Source organism: Palaemon carinicauda, chromosome 1, assembly GCF_036898095.1.
Source record: "Palaemon carinicauda isolate YSFRI2023 chromosome 1, ASM3689809v2, whole genome shotgun sequence".
In the NCBI taxonomy this organism is placed as follows: Eukaryota; Metazoa; Arthropoda; class Malacostraca; order Decapoda; family Palaemonidae; genus Palaemon; species Palaemon carinicauda.
Window position 1 is genome coordinate 293,423,126 of NC_090725.1, and position 21,875 is coordinate 293,445,000.

The 21,875-nt window shown below is 34.3% G+C and overlaps 2 protein-coding genes and 1 pseudogene across 5 annotated transcripts in view; 1 reads left to right on the plus strand and 2 right to left on the minus strand.

Moving 5' to 3' along the window:
* LOC137657844 (facilitated trehalose transporter Tret1-like) overlaps positions 1–10,070 on the plus strand; it is a 38,223-nt gene extending 28,153 nt beyond the window's left edge. The window contains exons 4-7 of the mRNA XM_068392440.1: positions 675–837; positions 7,999–8,745; positions 9,409–9,544; positions 9,888–10,070. Coding sequence (XP_068248541.1) covers positions 675–837; positions 7,999–8,745; positions 9,409–9,544; positions 9,888–10,070 — 1,229 coding nt within the window. The remainder of the gene's footprint in view (positions 1–674; positions 838–7,998; positions 8,746–9,408; positions 9,545–9,887) is intronic.
* Positions 1–21,875, minus strand: part of LOC137657851 (E3 ubiquitin-protein ligase MIB1-like) — a 421,337-nt pseudogene that overhangs the window by 262,711 nt on the left and 136,751 nt on the right.
* LOC137657828 (facilitated trehalose transporter Tret1-like) overlaps positions 15,743–21,875 on the minus strand; it is a 31,500-nt gene continuing 25,367 nt past the window's right edge. For 2 of the 4 annotated variants that reach the window (XM_068392409.1, XM_068392402.1), the window contains exons 7-9: positions 21,051–21,797; positions 20,708–20,837; positions 15,743–16,524 (exon numbers count right to left, since the gene is read on the minus strand). In XM_068392409.1, the coding sequence (XP_068248510.1) occupies positions 16,342–16,524; positions 20,708–20,837; positions 21,051–21,797 (1,060 nt within the window). In that variant the 3' untranslated portion in view covers positions 15,743–16,341. The other 2 variants (XM_068392419.1, XM_068392427.1) reach the window with 2 other exon arrangements.

A 21,875-nucleotide genomic window follows, 5' to 3' on the forward strand; every position in this document is an offset into this window, starting at 1 on the left:
GTGTGATTGTGTTTACGAATGTCTTGGGTTTTCAGTTTGTTTATTGTTTTCCATAGTTCTGCTAATTCTATTTCAATTGGATTTTACCATCATTTTCAATCTTTTCTTTATTGGGGTTTTGGTCTTTTCTGAAAGTTCTCTTTGATCTTGTTTAGGAACTTATCCATTTATCTCTTAAGGGGTAAAAAGGTTATGAGTAAATTAAGATGAACCAATGGTTTGCAATGGCAAAGGCCTAAAGGAAAGGACGATAGTTTGGTGAAAAAGGTGTAAAATTCAATAGTCTTCCGATGTAGTATAAAAAAGACACAAATAAAGTAATGACTACATAGACCGGGAGTGCAACTTAAACACCAAGGTCTTAGTCTTTTGAAGTAAAGTAGTGCATACCAGTCTGAGATGAATGGCACCATCTTTGTATGGAAGGAATGCCTGTGGGATCTGTTGGCATAAGGTTGTTCACCTCTACGTCGATAAAGGATGTATTATATTGCTTTCTTCTGTAGCCTACTCCTGTTAGAAGAAATGCCTTATAGGTGAAAAAAATATAAGGATTTCCGTTATTGCATTATGTACTCTCACCCTTCCGATATTACTCATCCTAATGAAACATATACATAAATAAATGAAAAAATACATGAATAAGAACATACATATTTCCTCATCTTCAACAGGAAGTCTGGTTGCAGCAGGAACCATGCCTGGAACCTTGCTGGGTGGATGGCTGGTAGCTTACATAGGACGCAGGATGTGCATGATTATGCTTGCGGCACCCTATGCACTGGCATGGAGCTTAGTGGCTTTTGCTGCTAATCCGACAGTTATGCTCATTGGCAGGTAGGTTTAACATCACTTATATCCGGTATCAAAAGACAAGGCTTTCTTTCCTCCATGCTTCGTCATTAGCATTTACCTAATTCAAGATTTCTTTCTTCTATGTCTCGTCGTTCGCTTTTACATAATTTGATCTAATTTCCGATATTCATACAATTGTAAACTTCTATGATTGGCCGCTTACTTGTGAGAGAGAGAGAGAGAGAGAGAGAGAGAGAGAGAGAGAGAGAGAGAGAGAGAGAGAGAGAGAGAGAGAGAGAGAGAGTTTCACATAATACCTCTTATGAAAGTACCATATTCATTTCAATTATTGACTCTTCTTCAAAACTAATAATCGGAGCATCATTCCCACACTAAATATGTATCAAGATCTTCAAGTTCAACTCAATAGGTATATCTCTCTTTCTTTATGAAGTAAAACATATATCTGTTTGTATATCAGTGATTACTTAATTTAAGTGAAAAATTAATATGTGGGTAAATAGTGGTGCTGGTAAAAGAGGCGTTAAAGGGGAAGAGTGTTGATAGAGAAAGGTGCATCTACACCCGGAGCAGTAATGCTTAATGGGACTACATATATACTGTTCAACAAAAGACGTTAAGCCAAGATGATTTGAATATTTTGAAGAATTGCTGAATACCCCAGAACCAAAAATAGTAGCGATATATATATGTGATGTAGGATGAGAGACCACAAGAGCTAGTAGAATTACCACTAAGAAATGAAATCCTGAGGGGAATCAAAGCTCTGAAAAATAATAAGCCGAATTGTATTAATGGTGTCAATACATAGCTTATAAGGCATGGAGGACAAAAGTTACACAGAAAAATCATAAAAATTGTGCTTAACACACAGAACGAAGAGATTATGCCAGGTATATGGGAAGAAGGGGTAAAGGTGCCAATCCACAAGAAAAATTACAGAACGGTGTGTTCAAATTATAGAGGGATCTGGCTACTGTCAGTGGGGTATAAGAATTTAGCCAAAATCCTTTACAAAAGACTTTATTTACTGCAAGATAGAACTTGGTGATTACCAAGCAGGTTTTAGGGAAGGGAGATCAACAGTTGATAAAATTTTTACCCTGAGACAGATTTTAGAGAAATACTGGGAGTACAGTAAAGATGGTTGGCACATATTTATTGACTTTAAACAGGCTTATGATAGCATTCACCGAAATTCCTTAAGGAAAATCCTCCATTATTTAAAAATACCAGCAAAACTGAGTAGGCTGAAACAAATGTGCTATAGTAATATGAGATGCCGACGAAGAGTTGGAGGCGAATTAACATAAGCATTCCCAGTGTCAGATGGACTCAAACAAGGCTGTCCTTTGTCAACGTTTCTTTTTTTTTTTTTTTTTTTATTTGGGGGCCTTGAGGGGATAATGAGGCAAGACACCAAGACATCAACAATAAACCTAGAAGTTCATTGTTATGATGATGACCTATGCGGACAGGATTTCCAAGAACTGCAGTATATGTCTGGAGTTTTTAAAGAGACTAGCTCAGTGAAGAAAAATCTAAATTCTAAAGGTTTCGAGACGAGGAAGTGAAACTGTTAACATAGTATGTGCGAAATTAAACTTGAAGGGCGTAGATAAAATTAAATATCTGGGATCAACAGTGAACTCAGAAACAAAATTGAAGAAATAAAGATAAGGAAATCCACAAGAACAAGTTGCCTCTGGTCATTTAAAGAAATTTTCAAGGTCAGAAACTTAAATAGAAAAGCTAAACTAATAACTTATACAACAATAGTTAGGTCTATCATGACTTATGGTTGTGAAACATGGAGGTTAACTAAAGAATTTGAGAGAAGACCTTTGGTATTAGAAAATAAAGAATCAAGAAGAATAAGGGGACCAGTATATCTTTTCCAGTATTTTCTTTTCTTTGACGTACAGTATTTTTATGTGCTTTACTTCAGTTCTCTGAAATTGAATATCTTCTCTCGCCTTTCTACTACTTACTCCCTTATTCAAAGGAATCCTGCAATATTCACTTTTACTATTCTATTCGCTACCCATTTACACTAGAATCCATTGAATTGCCTTTCTGTCTTTTGTTAGATATAATAGTCTTACTTTAACTAACTTATATATTTTAATTTTATCAAAAAAGAGAAGAATAGTTGGTATCTCGTTTTGAAGGACCTATTCTTTATTTCTGCCTTTTACCTTTACGTTTTATTTTGTTTTGTGTGAGAGAGAGAGAGAGAGAGAGAGAGAGAGAGAGAGAGAGAGAGAGAGAGAGAGAGAGAGAGAGAGAGAGTGTAGTGAACTGTTGGTATAACTGAAGCCTTCTTTTGTTTACAATTTCTATTTAAATAACTGACGACGGTAACGAAAATTTTGAGTTATTATGTTTTTTTTTGGATTGGCTGCTGAAGGGGGCAACATACCATTTTGAATGTTCTTATTTAGCTCATATTCAAGTATTGTTATCTATCAATCATAATTCCTCCTTTCCTTTTACCTCATCTGACTGACGGCAGCTTTGTTTCTCTCCTCTTCTGTTTTGGATGTAGCTATTTTGAGAACGGAGTTTTAGCACGTTCTTTTTTAATGGGATCTAGGAAACGTGTCCCTGCATATTTGGATTCAGAAATGAGTTGGATAAGGTTTGATTCATAAACAGTTATTAGCCAACGCTAAGAAAGTTTACTAGCCTGCAGACAAAAGGGTGTAGAATGTAAAAAAGGGTAAAATCATCATAAAATTGGCTTTATATAATACGGTTGATGGAATAAAACTAGCAGCAATAAAAACTTATGGATGAAAACTATGAATTCGTTTATACCTCTAGAACGTATCAAAGTACCCAACGTAAGAATACGATCACATAATTATAAATAAAACAGCATTCTGATGAAGGAGAAACTGGCAGGGATTTAGATAAATCTCTTTACTAATAAAGAAAAAGCTATACAGTATATGACAGGTATAAGGTTTTAGAAATTCATCATAGAATGTTTAAACTTTAAAATGTTCAAATGCATCAATTAAACCAGTCCTTCTGTTACTTGGAGACGATCAATATGGATTATGTCTTATTGGAAATCAGACTTGCAGTTGTAGTCAGAGAAGCGTTTGTGATTATGGGTGCTGTGATGGACAATCATCTGCCATTATTTGGCAGATGATTATGAGGAAAGGAAAAACATTCAAGGTTACATCTAAAAAAATCGAAAAAGGCCTCCTGGAGAGAGTTAATAAATGCATGATATCCTAAGAAGGTTCTTTTATTTTCTCATTTTTCTATTTCAATGGCATGAATCTTAGCCTTTCACAGTTTCTTGCAAAACATTTGCAAGCTTGGAAACCTCATTATTCCACCATGGAAATGGGGGTAAAGTAGGGGGACATTGTGGTCCCTGTTCTATTTAATCTAAATTTACCTATCTCCTAAATAATTACTTTAAGGCTCGACAATTTTCAAGAATATAAGCCCAAAATAAAGTACCGAATGAATAAATTAACCTGCAAACCCTTGTTAGCTCATAACGGGGTCATTGCTCTGAAACAGGATGGTATGAAGTAAGGTCTATAGAATACCTATTCTATAGACCTTGGTATGGAGCATCTCGTGCTTAATAGGGAGCAGTGAATTGCCGGACAGTGTCCCCGGACAGTGTCCCCGGACACACACACGCGCACACACACACATATATACGTATATATATACATATATATAATTATATATATATATATATATATATATATATATATATATATATATATATATACATATATAAATACTCTATCGTTGGGTTTCTAAATATGGAAATTTAAAATTCTTAGGCATGTCTAAAAATCAAGTCGCATAAGAAAGTCGAACCATATATACAGTACATTTATATTCTGGCCAACCCAAAAAATATAAAGGTTTTAAGAATATACAGCCCTGAGTACACAGAAGGCGATTTTACCAAAATTTAGATTAAAAGGAAGCAATGAGTACTATACTTTTTTGTTGTTTTTACCATTTTCTCAATATTTTTCTTAGATGACAATCATGACATAACCCTTTTTGAAAAAAAAGCATAACGGTTGTGTATAAATAAGGATGCACACTGAAAAACGTGTTAACTAAAAATACCTCTTAAAATAATAAAGTAATATAAAGAATTCTATGTTCAGAATGTAATCTATTTCATGTAGGCCAAAAATAGGAAGGAATATCTAAAAGAATCAAGCATCATAAGACGGCTGTCTATCAGAGGTACTTTAATAATGATTTGGCTGTCCATTGACTTAAGTCATAAAATTGGTTGATCAAAGGCCGAGACAGTAATCCCAATCAATGGCTTTACCCAAAGAAATTGTGAAGGAATAATCTTTAATTACCTATAACCAAGGTAAATGAACTGCCATTATCCTCTTTTCTTAAACTTATCTAGGATGATCAAGAAACTGGCCGCATGGGGTCCCATTTTCTGTGTAATATGACATTTTTTATTCTTATTCTCATTGTGGGTCTGAGGATGTCAACAAGACGAAGTCCAAAAAAAACTTTTCGCTTATTTACTTTCTTAGCTATGATACATATTTTAAGTGTATGCTTATCACACGTCAGTTGTTGTGGCTTCTATACACACACAAACTGTGTGCGTGTGTACGTGAAGAGCAACTACCTTCGGCTCCAGATAATATACAATTTAAAATTTCCACGTCTTGAATCGTTAATCAAATGTATGTAAATCCTTGTTTTACTTTTTGGAACCAGTCTCTGAAGTAGGACCGTTTAGCTAAACATAAGGTATAAAATATTTTTCAACATAATGACAAAGATTATTTACAAGGACATATGCAGTTAAAGTTATGACTTCTACCTCAAGGCAAAATTGCATTTCACTATTCTTCCTAAGGTCATGACTTTGCCCTAATAGTATTCAGCAATAACAATGATAATGTCACTGGTGACGCTGCTGAGAAGTAACATTACTGAGCTCTTTATGCCGATGCATGAATGGGCTATACAGTAATAGCGTGCTGAAAGAGCTAGGATAATTAATCTGTTCCTAATAAATGTATGAGACAATATGTCCTTGAACGTCAATAAAATTACTTTTATTCTTAGTTTCTTTGGAATATTATGAAATCTATGACAAATTCAATTTCTTCATAGGATTGCCGACCATATTGCTAAACTGTTCAGTGGCTACTTTTGCTCTTGGTAATGGTAGAAAAGACTCTTTAGCTATGGTAAGCAGCTCTTCTAGGAGGACACTTCAAAATCAAACCATTGTACTCTATTCATGGGTAGAGCCATAGCCTCTGTACCATGGCCTTCCACTGTCTTGGATTAGAGTTCTCTTGCTTGAGGGTACATTCGGGCTAATCCATCTTGTTTTTCTTCCTCTTGATTGTTTTGAAATTTTTATAGTTTATATACAATATGTCTAATTTCATGTTGTTACTGTTCTTAAAATATCTTATTCTGATTGATTATTCATTACTTCTCTTGTAGCTTATCTATCGCCTTATTTCCTTTCCTCACTGGGCTATTTTTCCCTGTTGGAGCCCTTGCGCTTATAGCATCATGCTTTCCCAACTAGGGTTGTAGCTTGGCTTTTAATAATAATAACATTTATAGCTCAGATATGATGCTGTGCGAAGGTAGCTTAAGAAAACTGGGACGGTGGTCCTATCTATGTATTCCTACTAAAGATTATAAAAGATGAGAATGACAATTAACTTCTCTGTATAATTACAATGTAAACAATTTTCACAAGAATCTTTTAAATTAAAGCTTATATACAAAGCTGTGCTCTCAAAACAATGGTGTTGTCTTCCACCACGAAGGTGACTAGATAACATTATGCTGCCTAAGAAAGATTACCAAATTCTCCATATTGTTGGAAGTAAACTATTTATACTAGAATCATATTATTCAAGGCTTACATGCTAAGCTGTAATATGTCAAAGGAATGGTGCTCTCTTCCAGCATAAAGCAGACTAAGGCATGCGAGTCTTGCTTAACTGGGTGTAAATCCCTAGTTGCACAATGATTTATGGTTATGCAAAGGTACAAGTCACTGTTGCGAAATAATAGTATGTAAAGGGTTTGCTTACCCTTCAAACCAATGCGTTTGCTAAAATCTTAAATCATGAGGATGTTGGTCTTATTCAGTTGCTGAACCGAAATTTCAACATTCATTCTAGAGTTAAAGTTATGAGTGATGTCATAGTAACGCCATGGGTTGTTGTGGCCTGATTGGTAGCGTCTCTGACTGGTGTTTACCAGTTGGGGGTTCGAGTCCCGTTCAGTCTCGTTAGTGCCATTAGTGTCTGCAACCTTATCACCTCCTTGTGAGCTAAGGTTGGGGGGTTTGGGGGAGCCCAAACGTCTATCTGCTGAGTCATCAGCAGCCATTGCCTGGCCCTCCCTGGTCCTAGCTTGGGTGGAGAGGGGGCTTGGGCGCTGATCATATTATATGTCAGTCTCTAGGACATTGTCCTGCTCGATAGGGCAATGTCACTGACCCTTACCTCTGCCATTCACGAACAGCCTTTAAGCCTTTAATATCATTATTCATATCTTGACGAGAACAGCATGCGAGTGATATCTACCACTAGCCTAGCCAACGCAGCTGACTAAAATTGAAACAAATAGAACAGAGGGTACTACGGTAAGCCCTATTAATGTAGTTAAGAAAACACATAACTAGGTAGTACGTTCAGGCGTCATGAACTACCTGTCCTAATAATGCTTAATAACTTAGAGGGGCTAAAATACCAACAGATATAAAACTGGTCTCTATTGGATCACAATCTCTAATGACTAATAGAGAAATTAATCGATTTTATGAATTTTACGTTCATGAGCAGGTAACAGGAACGGGAGAGTAACTAATGAAGAAAAAACCACCAGTTGCTTCTGGTAATGTTACGTGTATTAAACTACAAACACACACACACACACATATACACACACACACATATATATATACACAGTATATGTATATATATATATATATATATATATATATATACATGTATATATACGTATATATATAATATATAATTCATACAATTAATAGGCAATACACGCAATAAGCAAATAGGAAATACAAAATAACCCGATATGATGAAACGATAAAAAAATGACTGAGGGATAATAAACAATACCAAATATAAAAGATATTTCCTTTTTTTCCAGATTTTTAAGTGGTATATGCTACGGCGTTACAACCGTGGCTGGCTCTACGTACATAATTGAACTTCCGGACTTACCGATCAGAGGGGCACTAGCAGCAATCCCAACAATATTCTTCGGCCTGGGATTGGTTCTGACCGTAGGTAGTGGAATGATCATGAGATGGTTCGAGATTCCATTCGTAGCCTACACAGTGATGCTGCTCTGTTGCGTCATTATGTACTTTCTTCCAGAAAGCCCCACTTACTTGGTGGTTGCTGGCAGGGAGGACGAAGCGGTTAAGGTTCTCAAGAGCCTCAGGGGCCCTGATGCTGATATCCAGCAGGAAATCAAAAGCTTGCAAGACTGTAACGAGGGCAAAGCAGACGAGCCTATTTGGAGATTGCTTTTGCAACGCGACGTATTGAGGTTGCTCATTATATCTATGGTACTGTTCTTCATTCAGAATTTCTCAGGGCTGAATGTTATGTACTTCAACACAACACGCATATTCCTGGCCTCTGGATCGACCTTCGACGAGAACTTGGCCACCATACTAGTCTTCCTCTTAAAGCTTGGAGGAACTTTTGTGGCCATTTATTATCTCGACCGGATTGGAAGGAGAGTCTGTATGATTCTATCGCTTAGTATCATGGCTGCTTGTCTCTTTACCATGGGGACTTACCTCCACATAAAAACCCCATCCGTTGATCCTCATTCGACAGTCAACATGTCAACATCAGATTTACACGAAGGGACAGAAGACCCAGAGTAAGTAATAAATTACAATGATCTTAGCCAATATATGTTTTCAGACGGATTACCAAATCACTTGTACAATTAATACTTTCGTGATTCGATAAAAATTATGATATACTTAGGCAAGGGAAGTTCTCTTTTGAAAAAAAAAAATAGGATTATATGTACACATACATATACAGCATATGTCTATACTTACATATAAACTTGCACATATATAAGTATATAAGTGTATATATATATATATATATATATATATATATATATATATATATATATATATATATATATGTACAATGTATACACGTATATTTAGCATTATGCTTTTAGGCACTTAATTATGATGAGATGCACACACCCTTACACATATATAAATAAATACATGCATTCATATACAGTATATATATAATATATATAATATATATATATATATATATATATATATATACATATATATATATATATACACACACACACACACATATATATATATATATATATATATATATATGTGTGTGTATATATATATATATATATATATATATATATATATATATACATATATATATATATATATATATATATATATATATATATATATATATATATATACACATATGCATAAGTGTGAGCAGTCATCAATATATGCTCTACTGATACCTTCATATTTTCCAGTTCTCACGAAGCAAAATCAAATGAGTATTTGCCGTTAGTGTGTTTAACCGTATACATGTTTGCTTCATGTATTGGAGCTCACCCAGTCCCGTGGATCATCAGTACAGAGTATTTCCCCACTATTATACGGGGTCAGGTAAGATAACATATTTACATATAGTAAACGAGTTGGTGATGTAAACTCTATTAAATATGATAGAATTTCACGCGATTTCTATTCGACTCGTTAGCATAAAGTTGCAATTGATGCTACAAAACTGAATTTGGTTATCAGTTTAAAGACATGTAGTTGTAATTTGATCGGTATCTTAAGAATAATTAAGATCAAGACAATAAGTTTATATTACCCAGAAACAGTTATCTTTCATAAGACCCAAAAGGAAAAGAAAAGCAATAAGATAATCCTTCCAGTAATCCAAAATAAGAATATCACTTTAACAAACTACTTCTGATCTACTAATAACAACTACTGTTCGCAGGCTTCCGCCCTCTGCGTCATGGTATGCAGTCTTTTCAACTTCGCTGTACTACAACTATACACACCAATGCAAGAAGTACTCACCATGGCAGGACTGTATTGGTTCTACGCATCAGTCTCCATCCTCGGAGTTTTCTTCTGTCTTATTTTTGTCAACGAAACGAACCAGAAAGCAGTCGGCTAAAAATAAAAGAAAATCGAATACCAATGATATCAATAATAATATTAATGTTGGTTTACGATTAAACTTGTAAACTCATTTTCCAGGAATTTTCTTTCACTCCAGTGAAATACTGTAGGTTCGATGCTAAAAAGTATTAAATGGTTGTTCATATGCAAGAAAATGTATTGATCATCAACATTAAGTAGTCTACACCATTAACATGAAAATGAAAAAACATCTGACTCATCAGATTAGAGATGCATAAATATCAAAGATCCTACTAGGAGTGATGAGAATATCATGATGTATGATATATGATGTACGATGAAGTGAAATGGTGGGGGGTGGGGGTGGGGTGGGGGGTGGACAGTGCAAAAGGTCAATGTATTACTAAATCCTGATAAATAATTACACCATATTACAAAGATGATTTAATAGCTGATTTTCATAAATTTTCTCTAAAGTATAATACATTATTCTTTTTGTATGATATTCTCTTCTTTAAAACACGACAGTGATAATATTAGAATTTCAACCTAACAAAGCAAATCGTTATAGCCTATTCCAACTACTTGCTTCTAAAGCAGAATTAATTTCCCGTCTTGTGTTCAGTTAAACTTTTTGCAAAGCTTTTAGCACAAATATTGCATGGTATAAATATTAAAGTTTTCAATACTTTCCAATTGCTCTATGAAATCCTGAGAGAATGAAGACTTCATGCAGCAAAGTATGTAGTTTCCTTCAGTAAACATATTTCACTGCGACCCCTTAAAATGCACTATACAATAAAATAATAAGTTTAAGGCAAAAAAAGGTTTCATTTGGTAAAAATTACTAAGAAATTATCATGAAGTACCAGTCTTAGAGTGATTTAAAATTAGCATAGCTACATAACATCTTGCTTTTCCAACTAAGGTTGCAGCTTAGCTAGTAGTAGTAGTAGTAGTAGTAATAATAATACATACATACATATACCAAGGCACTTCCCCCAATTTTGGGGGTTAGCCGACATCAACAAATGAAACGAAAACAAAAAGGGGACCTCTACTCTCTACGTTCCTCCAGCCTAACAAGGGACTCAACTGAGTTCAGCTGGTACTGCTAGGGTGCCACAGCCCACCCTCCCACATTATCCACCACAGATGAAGCTTCATAATGCTGAATCCCCTACTGCTGCTACCTCCGCGGTCATCTAAGGCATCGGAGGCAGCAGCAGGGCCTACCGGAACTGCGTCACAATCGCTCGCCATTCATTCCTATTTCTAGCACGCTCTCTTGCCTCTCTCACATCTATCCTCCTATCAACCAGAGCTTCCTTCACTCCATCCATCCACCCAAACCTTGGCCTTCCTCTTGTACTTCTCCCATCAACTCTTGCATTCATCACCTTCTTTAGCAGACAGCCATTTTCCATTCTCTCAACATGGCCAAACCACCTCAACACATTCATATCCACTCTAGCTGCTAACTCATTTCTTACACCCGTTCTCACTCTCACCACTTCGTTCCTAACCCTATCTACTCGAGATACACCAGCCATACTCCTTAGACACTTCATCTCAAACACATTCAATTTCTGTCTCTCCGTCACTTTCATTCCCCACAACTCCGATCCATACATCACAGTTGGTACAATCACTTTCTCATATAGAACTCTCTTTACATTCATGCCCAACCCTCTATTTTTTACTACTCCCTTAACTGCCCCCAACACTTTGCAACCTTCATTCACTCTCTGACGTACATCTGCTTCCACTCCACCATTTGCTGCAACAACAGACCCCAAGTACTTAAACTGATCCACCTCCTCAAGTAACTCTCCATTCAACATGACATTCAATCTTGCACCACCTTCCCTTCTCGTACATCTCATAACCTTACTCTTACCCACATTAACTCTCAACTTCCTTCTCTCACACACTCTTCCAAATTCTGTTACTAATCGGCCAAGCTTCTCTTCTGTGTCTGCAACCAGTACAGTATCATCCGCAAACAACAACTGATTTACCTCCTATTCATGGTCATTCTCGTCCACCAGTTTTAATCCTCGTCCAAGCACTCGAGCATTCACCTCTCTCACCACTCCATCAACATACAAGTTAAACAACCACGGTGACATCACACATCCCTGTCTCAGCCCCACTCTCACCGGAAACCAATCACTCACTTCATTTCCTATCCTAACACATGCTTTACTACCTTTGTAGAAACTTTTCACTGCTTGCAACAACCTTCCACCAATAATAATAATAATAATAATAATAATAATAATAATCTACTTTGCCGAATACACAAAAGATATCCTATGCACAAGATCGAGTGGAATTATCACGAAGAAAAATATCTACGAGACATTTAACCTTTGCTTAACTTATTAACCATATACTGTACACTGCTGATGGCATGGGTTACAGAGAGCCTTTTAATGTACGTACTATATCTCAGAGTGCACATGGAAGCAAAGAATAAGGCCTTGGTCCGTTCAGAAAGTAGAGCCTTCTTATAGAAAGATAAGATGTCTACAATAATCATGGAAAACAAATATTCTTCCTTTTATTATTTGTTGATGATATAAAATTGTAGCTCTCACGTGTAACACTTTCCTCTGCAGAAAATATTACATGGCGATAAGAATGAAATAAAACATCCCCATCATGCATGCAACCATTTTTTAGCGTTCTGACAATATCTGAAGATAGAGGGACCTAGTGAGAGGGAGTAACCTACAGTATGTCCTGCGATGAAAGATGTAGATAATAGTGCTGAAGCAAATTTTCTGTAGATGGCTTACATTTCTTAAAATTTCTGATGGGGGCTGACTTTTTTTGGGTAGCCATCCGCTTAACGAATCTTTCTAAAATGGACGTGCCCTCTGATTGTGCAGTGACAAGCCAAGAGCCGGCTCGTTGTGTTGAATAGCGAAAACAAATTGGTAGAACATTGCCATGGGTCCTTTCTCTACATGGGCTTCAAATTGTTGCTGGATTCATCCAAGCCTCCCTTAAGAGCAGTGACGGTGAAGTCGAATTTGAGTTAAAGAAGCAGGAAAAAATCAGTGTCCCAGGATAGGATATGAGGGGGCATGAGGCAACCATTTAAAGCTTCAGCTAATTGTTATGAACACAGCTACCTATGTTGTGGTGTTAAGGGCATCATTCTGCAGGAAATCTATGTACTATTACAGTTTTCCACTCCATCTCATCTCGCTTACCTTTAAGAACTGACGCAACTCAAATGTATAGCTAGCTCCACCTAGCTTATCACGATGATAAGCTCAAAATACCAAAACATACAGACAATTCCCTTACTGACAGACATCATAATCAGTCTTTGGGGGGGGGGGATAGGTGGACTAGGGTATTTCGATTGGTCCACTATATATTTTCTGGATCAAGGCGTTTAACATATATCTCAATCTGGGTTACAAATCTCATGCAGAAGTAGTCCAGTCCAGTCTTGAAACAAGTCAAAGTATCAAGGTGGTTTTCATTCAGGTAATTTCCTATTCTCGTGTCAACATTCCTGATACCAATCTTGCATACAACTTATTTCATCTACAAAAATGGGTTAAAACTAGGTGACCTGAATCAAAACACATGCCTACTGTCTCTGCTATCAGCTGGATTATCAAAGCTCTGCCATTAAATACACTTCAGTGGTACCTGGGCATCGATGATTGAGGTATACTGACAGACTTACTTTTAGTCTCGTTCTTGCTGTCCCTGACCAACTTGGCTTCAGCATCACACCTCTAAATAGTAGATAAGAAAACCGATTGTCTTCATGAAGCATTTTGACCACGTCTTCATGGATCTCCTTGGAAGACATCTAATTCATTTGCAGATGATTAATCAAGGCATGAACTTCTTTGCACTTCTATTTTGGAATTCAGTTTTCATTTGTGACTTTCAAACCAAAAAGTTTTAGTTTCTACATTTCTTTCTGGCTGATTCAGAGAACACTATGAATGCCATTTGAATATGCTGTGAAATGTCATTATCATCCTAGTCTGTTACTATTTTTGTATGAATTTTTCTTTTCGGCAACTCATCATTATCTAATTCTTTATCTGTCTTTAACCAGCTTTCATTATACTATTTAAATTTTTCTCAAGATTTGCTGATTACATTACAAAGAAAAAATCAGGGAATATCAGTAATCCTACAGGTTCTCCAACTATTTGAGAAAATAAAAATTGCAGACGTTTAACCCTTCTTTCTTTGGGTACAAGATCTGAAACTCATTGCCTTACTTGTTACTAGACTCCTACATCCTACGTTTAGTCGCATCTATAATGAGTACAGTAAATGATTTATTTATCTATGAATCCAATTGTAACAGACATGACATTAACCCATTTACAAATAAAAATTTGATGCTTTAAAACCAAAAACATTTGTTTATTCTGGAAAAATATAAATGCATTTACTATGAATTTTAATTACTGTAGACCAGGGGTGGCCAACCTTTTATTTACCATGCACCAATTTTTTTCACTTCTAATTCAGATGCGCCACACAAACTTTAAACCCCCTTTCAATCCCTTAACTATGGTGATTTGACATATTTGGTGGTTATACATATGATAATATGATATATATATATATATATATATATATATATATATATATATATATATATACACATATACATATACAAATACATATAAATATACATATACATATACATATATATATATATATATATGTGTGTGTGTGTGTATGTGTGTGTGTGTGTGTATGCGCGCGGGCAGATGTAGCAGCTGTAAAGGGAATGATTTAACATGGATACAAAGTAAACTGTACTTATTTTATTGACTCTGAATTTGCATTGATAATATTCATTAGTTATTCCTAAAAGTACTAATAAAATTATATGAACATAATTAGCAGTTAAAGAAAAGTAATTTCACATGCAGGAAAAATAAGCATAACTATGTTTAATGAGACTTTTGACTTTGCTTTGCTTTCACCAAATCTGTAATATTAGGAGTTAAATTAGTAACTGAGAGCAACAGACAGTTCTTCAAATTTGAATCGGATAGTCGCGACCTCAGTTTGTTCTTGATATTTTTCATGGATGAAAATATTTTCTCACATCTTTACGTTGTTACAAAGCGACAGGCATAACTTTGGGTAAATTTTCTGAATTCTGGAAAATGTTCACCGGTTAATAATCGCCAAAAATTAAGCATTTCAGATGCTCTTGGGAGTGAGGGAAGTTCAATAAATTTACTCTTCAGCACTGAATTTGCTTTTAGATCAATAAGTTCCATCTGTATATTACTAGGCATCTTCAGAATGTTATGTTCTGTAAGTGAAAATGGATTTATAAATGCAAGCATGCAATCTTCTTCAGCAAAATCACTAAAACGACTATCAAAGGCCTCTCGTAGTAATATGATTTTTTCAATGTATTCGGTAAAGTTGGTATATGATGAAGGTATTATATATGTCTAAACTCTAACACATATAGAAATGGTGTATTTTGAATAATTAAAAGAAAAAAGTGCAGGACATAGCGGATGGTCCCTTTAAATAATTTTTTTAATTTTTTCTAAAAATCAGTATTATTTTTGGTATTATTTTTTTATGAGCTGGCTTTGTTTTTTTTTTTAAAATTATCTCGGGTATAGTGCGCCACTTGTAATCGTGCAATGCGCCACTGTTGGCGCATGCGCCATAGGTTGGCCACCCCTGCTGTAGACCATTAGCTCGTCAAAATGCAATGAATGTGAATAAACAGGGCACTGCTCTTAAGTATAATAAGTTTGGATTAATAATGAATTCAGATGGTAAAATTTCAGACAGTATGGATTCAAAATATAAAATACTTATTCATCTGTAAGCATGTGTGTATATGTACAGTATTCCATATAAATACAAAGGTGTTTTACATAAACAATGAGCAAAATAGGAAAAATATACTTGCAAAATATAAATCAAAACAAATTTTGTGTTTATATTCTTTGAGGCTTTACTATAATGAATCCCTTGAGTCAGGATGAATTGTCTTAAAAGTAGGCTTTACTGTGTTTAAATATTCACAAGAAAAATTAGCTTTTACAGAAAACACATCACTACATATTGCAGAAATTTCTTTTACTTATCATCACAGACATTGCGGATCAATTGGCATTGTACGATGGAGTATCTATAAAACAAATAATCCTTATAAATACAAATACATCATTAACAATAAGCAGATAAAAAAAATCCAGGCTAGTAGCAGCCATACAATAGGTTTCAGTGAAGGATTTGAAGTTAATCCCATTCTTCTCGCTCTTAAGTCTTTATCCAACAGAGCGTCCTTTTGTTTCTTTGACACAAACAAGTGTGAAGATGATCCCAGCAGCAGAGATAAATGCATAGAACCAGTAGATCCCGGCAACAGTAAGAACTTCTTGAAGTGGAGAAAACAATTGCAATGTTGCAAAGTTGAAAATACTTCCTATCGCCATGCAGATGCCGGAGAGCTGCAAAATGTGAGTGTCACCTTCAGAGGAGATAGCAGACTGTTGGATCTTCTTAAAATTAGGGACTTGGCTAATGCTCTTCATCAGAATTAATCAAAAAATGTCTTTAAAAATTCTAATTAAACAAATAACAGCTCTACAAATGGGAATCTTCAACAGCAAATTTGCTTTTTCAGTACATGGCAATTATTTTCACTTAAATAAATAAGTATTTCCCTTATATCTATTAACAGAGATCACATACTGTACTATTCTTCGACCTTTCATACAGAGAACAGCAAATTATGTATTTATGGAATTTGAAGGATTTTTTGTTACGCATAAATTACGTGATACTAAAATGTGAAAACAAATCATACCTATGTGTACAAAAATAATTGTACTGCAGTAGGCAATGAAAAAAGCTCATGCATCAGTAAGCAAACATGATTCTTTGCAAGATGGTTGCAAACATGACTCTTTGGAAGATGGTGGTAGGGTGGCTTTCCAAAAAATCCAGGATGGAGTTGCATGCACATGGATCCAGAGGCAGGAGTTAATAAAATATTTTTAGTTGATGCTTACAAGCATGACCAGTTCCTATTTATCCTGCAGTTTATGATCACAAAATAATGCACATACATATTTACACATAACCATTAACATATGCTAGTGAAAAAATAATCAATGTTCATTGACATAAACAACTGCAAATGAATAACTACAAATTTGATTACAGAGTAGTATCTGCCTGCTACATAATATAAATGCAACACTTAAGATGTAAAGAAATCAAAGTTATAACAAATGACGACAAATGTAATGGTTTATGCAAAGGTATCATACAGGATGAAAATCATATTTTCAGGACATGGATATGGTGGTGGAACGAGGTTTTAAGCTCATACTAATAAGCAATCAAGAATAGGACTTGATAAAAATGGTACGAAGTTGACAAGTAGTAAAAAATAAGCATGCAAAGAAACCAGAAAAAGAGCAATGTCACAGGTACTAGGTAAGGTAGAGCAAGTTTTGGAAAAGTCCTATGGTAGGTATGTGAAAAGTATTACGAGGAAAAATGTATTGCAGAGACCAGGAAGAGTATTTTCCAATAATATTCTAAACGAAATAACACAAGCACTGGGGGAATGACTATTTGGTGATGCAAAGAAAGATCAAGAAATGAGAGTGGGTGAGAAAAGCAAGAAATGAGAGTTGGTGAGAAAAGAAGTGGTTTAAAATGTAAACGTTTAAAACCAAGAGGTGAAATACAAAGATATATCGGTAGTGAGGGATCTCAATATGACAGCTGAGAATTTCCCCATGAGAAATGTTTGGCGGATAAGAAACAGGTCTCATGAAAAACATACTTTAAGAACTTCCAGAATGATGGAAACAAAAAGGTTATGACAGAGGACACAGTACACAATGTAGGATTAATATCAGCAGAAAGTACCAGCCATCTAAATGATGCACTGATAAGAATTAGGAATGTAAAGCTGACTGATCCTACTAAGATTCCAATACTGGTAGAGAAGGACCCAAATAAGGAGTAATATAATTTTTCTGCAAATTTATATGATCTATACTTATATAGCCAAATAAATATATTCACATACATTTGAATGATATATATATATATTTATATATATATACACATATCTTTTTTATATATTTATACACATACATATACATACATGTATCACTCTATACATACACACACACATAAATATATATATACATATATATATATATATATATATATATATATATATATATATATATATATATATATATATACATACATACATACATATTTATTTATACATATATATATATATATATATATATATATATATATATATATATATATATATATATAATTAATGCACAATGAAAAAGACATTCACTAAACAGCTAATCAATCATACAAAGAACACATCGAGAGGGTTACGGGAGGGGGGGGGGGGTGGTAATGGAAGAGGGAAAACAACTATTGGGGTCGAACAGTCTATTTCATGTTGTGTAGAAAGACAACACCAGCAACATTTGAACTTAATTAATCTAAGGATTTTTTTTCTTTGTAACACCAAGCTCGGAACTGTCTGAGAGAAAGCAATAAATGAGAAGTATGTAAGATTGCCAGATATGCAAAAAAGCCCAGTCACTTTGATGCATTTTTGGATGACATAGTTTTGTGTACAGAATGGATATACAATCAACTCTTTCTATGTTTGCAATAATAGCAAAAGTTATGTATGGGATTTTTGGTTGTGACTGGAACCTAACTTTTAACGTAAAAAAAAAAGGACATTTTGCAGGTTCCATTGCTAGATCTTTTTTTTTTTTATGTTTAATGGTAATAAAACAGAAACTTTGCAAAATGTTTTCATAGATTTGGTAAAATAAAATTTCTCGACTATAAAAATCTGTTCATTTGGTTTTGAGTATTTTTTCACATTCTGTTTTTGTTATATAGAAAATCCCTTTCTAAATTTCTAAATCATTTAAAATGTGAATTATCACTTGTGATTTTCCATTCTCTAAGGACAATCTAGGGCTAATTGTATGTGTTGTGTAATGTTTATTTTAATAATATAAGAAGGGTGAGTTTAATTTCCGTGCAGTGTGCATAAACATAGAAGTATTGCTTAACATAAGATTAGTTCATTTACTAATACAAATATTAGTTGAAATAGCGAATCAGACAAATAATCGCGCAAGCCAAAAAACAAAACAAAAAATGGGTATGGAGTAAATGGAATTACCTACGACAAAAGAGAAGAAATAAATAACAGAGATGGATCTATAATGGAAAAAAAAAAGTTTTCAATTTCCGAGCTTTACCATGTTTCATTTCTGACATTTTTCTTGACTTCTGTAATATTACATCTTTCATGAATCTAAACCTAGCTTTCTGTTCCTTCCCAATCTCTTACAGATAAAGGTCATTAAGTAGTCATGATATTATTAAATTAAAATAAAATACTACAAAAAATAAACTACCTACCAATGCGATACAATAATTAAACTGAAGCTACAAATAAAATAAAAAAAAGTACAGATTTCTTCGCGAACAATAATTTGAATCAGATCATAAGTTCAAATGCATTTTAACAGATCCCATGCTCTCTTAATGTAATTAAAAAGCTCATAAAGGCAACAAGCACAGGCAATAGGAAAATGGAAGCTTACATTGCCGAATTTAAAACATTCTACTGTCACATTTTTCAAGGTTATCAAACTAAGAACAAAGATTTACATCTATGACGTAAGGAGGTAGAGATGTTTAAGAAATTATTGAAATGAGTCTAAATATTTCATAGAATATATCAGTAATAAAGAAACTTTCTTTGCCTATTACTAAGTACTTCCTCCATTTCAGAAGTTTTTTTTATTATAAATCAATAAAAAACAGAGAATGCAAAGCAAGAGCTACAGATTATTTAACATTCTTGTAAATAAAATACTGTACTAGCAATTTAAGTAGTTTATTTCTATTGTTATTTTAAATTCTAGCTTATTCATTGGATATTTTTCATAAAAGTATCCGAGGTAAACAAACAATGTATAGTTCCAGAGTCCTAAGAAAAAAGACTACAGATGAGGTTAATGCTATGGTTAAAATAATGGTGTTTAACCAATAATAATTATGATAATCATAATAATGATAATTAAAATATTACTAGAAACAATAATATTGTTATCATCATTATGATTCATATTGTTACTAACATCCTCAACATTATGATAATACAAATACTACTAATAATAACAACAATATAATTCGTATTACAACATCAATATCATTCTCATCATTATTTATAATAACAATGGCAATCATAATAATAATGAAGTTAATATATATCATCTAACTAAGGTTGGGAAAAAATAATGATAATCATAATGACCAAGAGCCTTGGTTAAGTTAAATTCACTACTTAATTTTTTTTCACAATATTATAAATATTACTATGCAAGTAGAATTAAACTACGGTATTAAACGTTATGATATGAGCTTAATCAATCATATCATGATAACCTAACCGTATAAATTAACGTGACTATCTTCAAACTGCCAAAACCTTTTGAATACTACCATAAACTGTGAATCACTGTTTCCTTATAGACCAGATTATGAAATAATCAATACATGTGAACCCAAATTAGAAAACAATACAGTACAAGGAATATTCTTCCTTACCTGAGAACGAACTGCAGTGGGGAAATACTCAGAGTTGAGGAGTGCAGGGACTGGGCCAGCCCCAATGCTCGAAGTAAACATGTATACCATCAGGCAAACTAGAGGTACCCACGTTGGCATTCCATCAATGCTGAAATAAGAGCAGAGAATATTTTCAATTACGAAAATAAGGATTTTGATAAGATTTCTCATTAAATTACTTGCTAGTTAACATTATTGCGATGCTGGTTGGATGGACATTCTCAAAAATTTATACAGTACTGTACTTTTATTAAAACACCAACATTTTAAGAGTAATAATGCATTAAAATGTCAAAATTTCTTCAATATATTACTAACACACCTTTCAGTTATAGTCCCAGTTGTAGTAAAATCTGTCCCGTTGGATACCACTACATCTATAACCTCAGTATAATTCTTCAAGTGATGATACACAGCCATTACCATAAGACACATGGTCATGACAGCTAGTGAAGCAATTAAGCATAATTTGCGACCGAAGCGATCCAAGTACAAACAGGCTAGAAGATTTCCAGCGGCTTGAACAAAGAAGACCAAGATGGAAGAAACCTTTTCATCTAAAGTAGATCCTGCCTCAATAAAGATGCGCGTCATGTTCACAATGAACACCATGAGGCCACAAAAATTCTGCACAAAGAATAGGACTGTAATAATACCCAATGACTTCAGGATATCAGTATCCTGCAAGACCTTAAAGAATGATCCTTCAATCTTGTCTTGGTTCTGTTTTTTGAGATCTTGAAGTTCTTGAGATATGTCAGCACTTGGACCTCTAAGCTTTTTCAACACAACTCGAGCCTCGTTTTCCCGGTCTTTAATAGCCAAATAGGAGGGACTTTCTGGTAACACCAGTAATACCATTACCTGCAAAACTATAATAAACACTCCCACAAAGGCTATTTCAAACCACCGGAAGCATAAACCCAGTCCTGTGGCCAGAATAAATCCACAACTCAAAACTAGACTGGGGATAGTTGCCATGGCACCACGAACCGAGGTGTCAGGTAACTCAATTATGTAAGTGCTTGCTGAGACAAAGGTGGCTCCTATACAAATTCCGTGAAAAAATCTGAAAAAGAAAATTTCCATTTGTAAATCTTATTATATTATAGCTAGAACATACATACATACATACATACATACATAC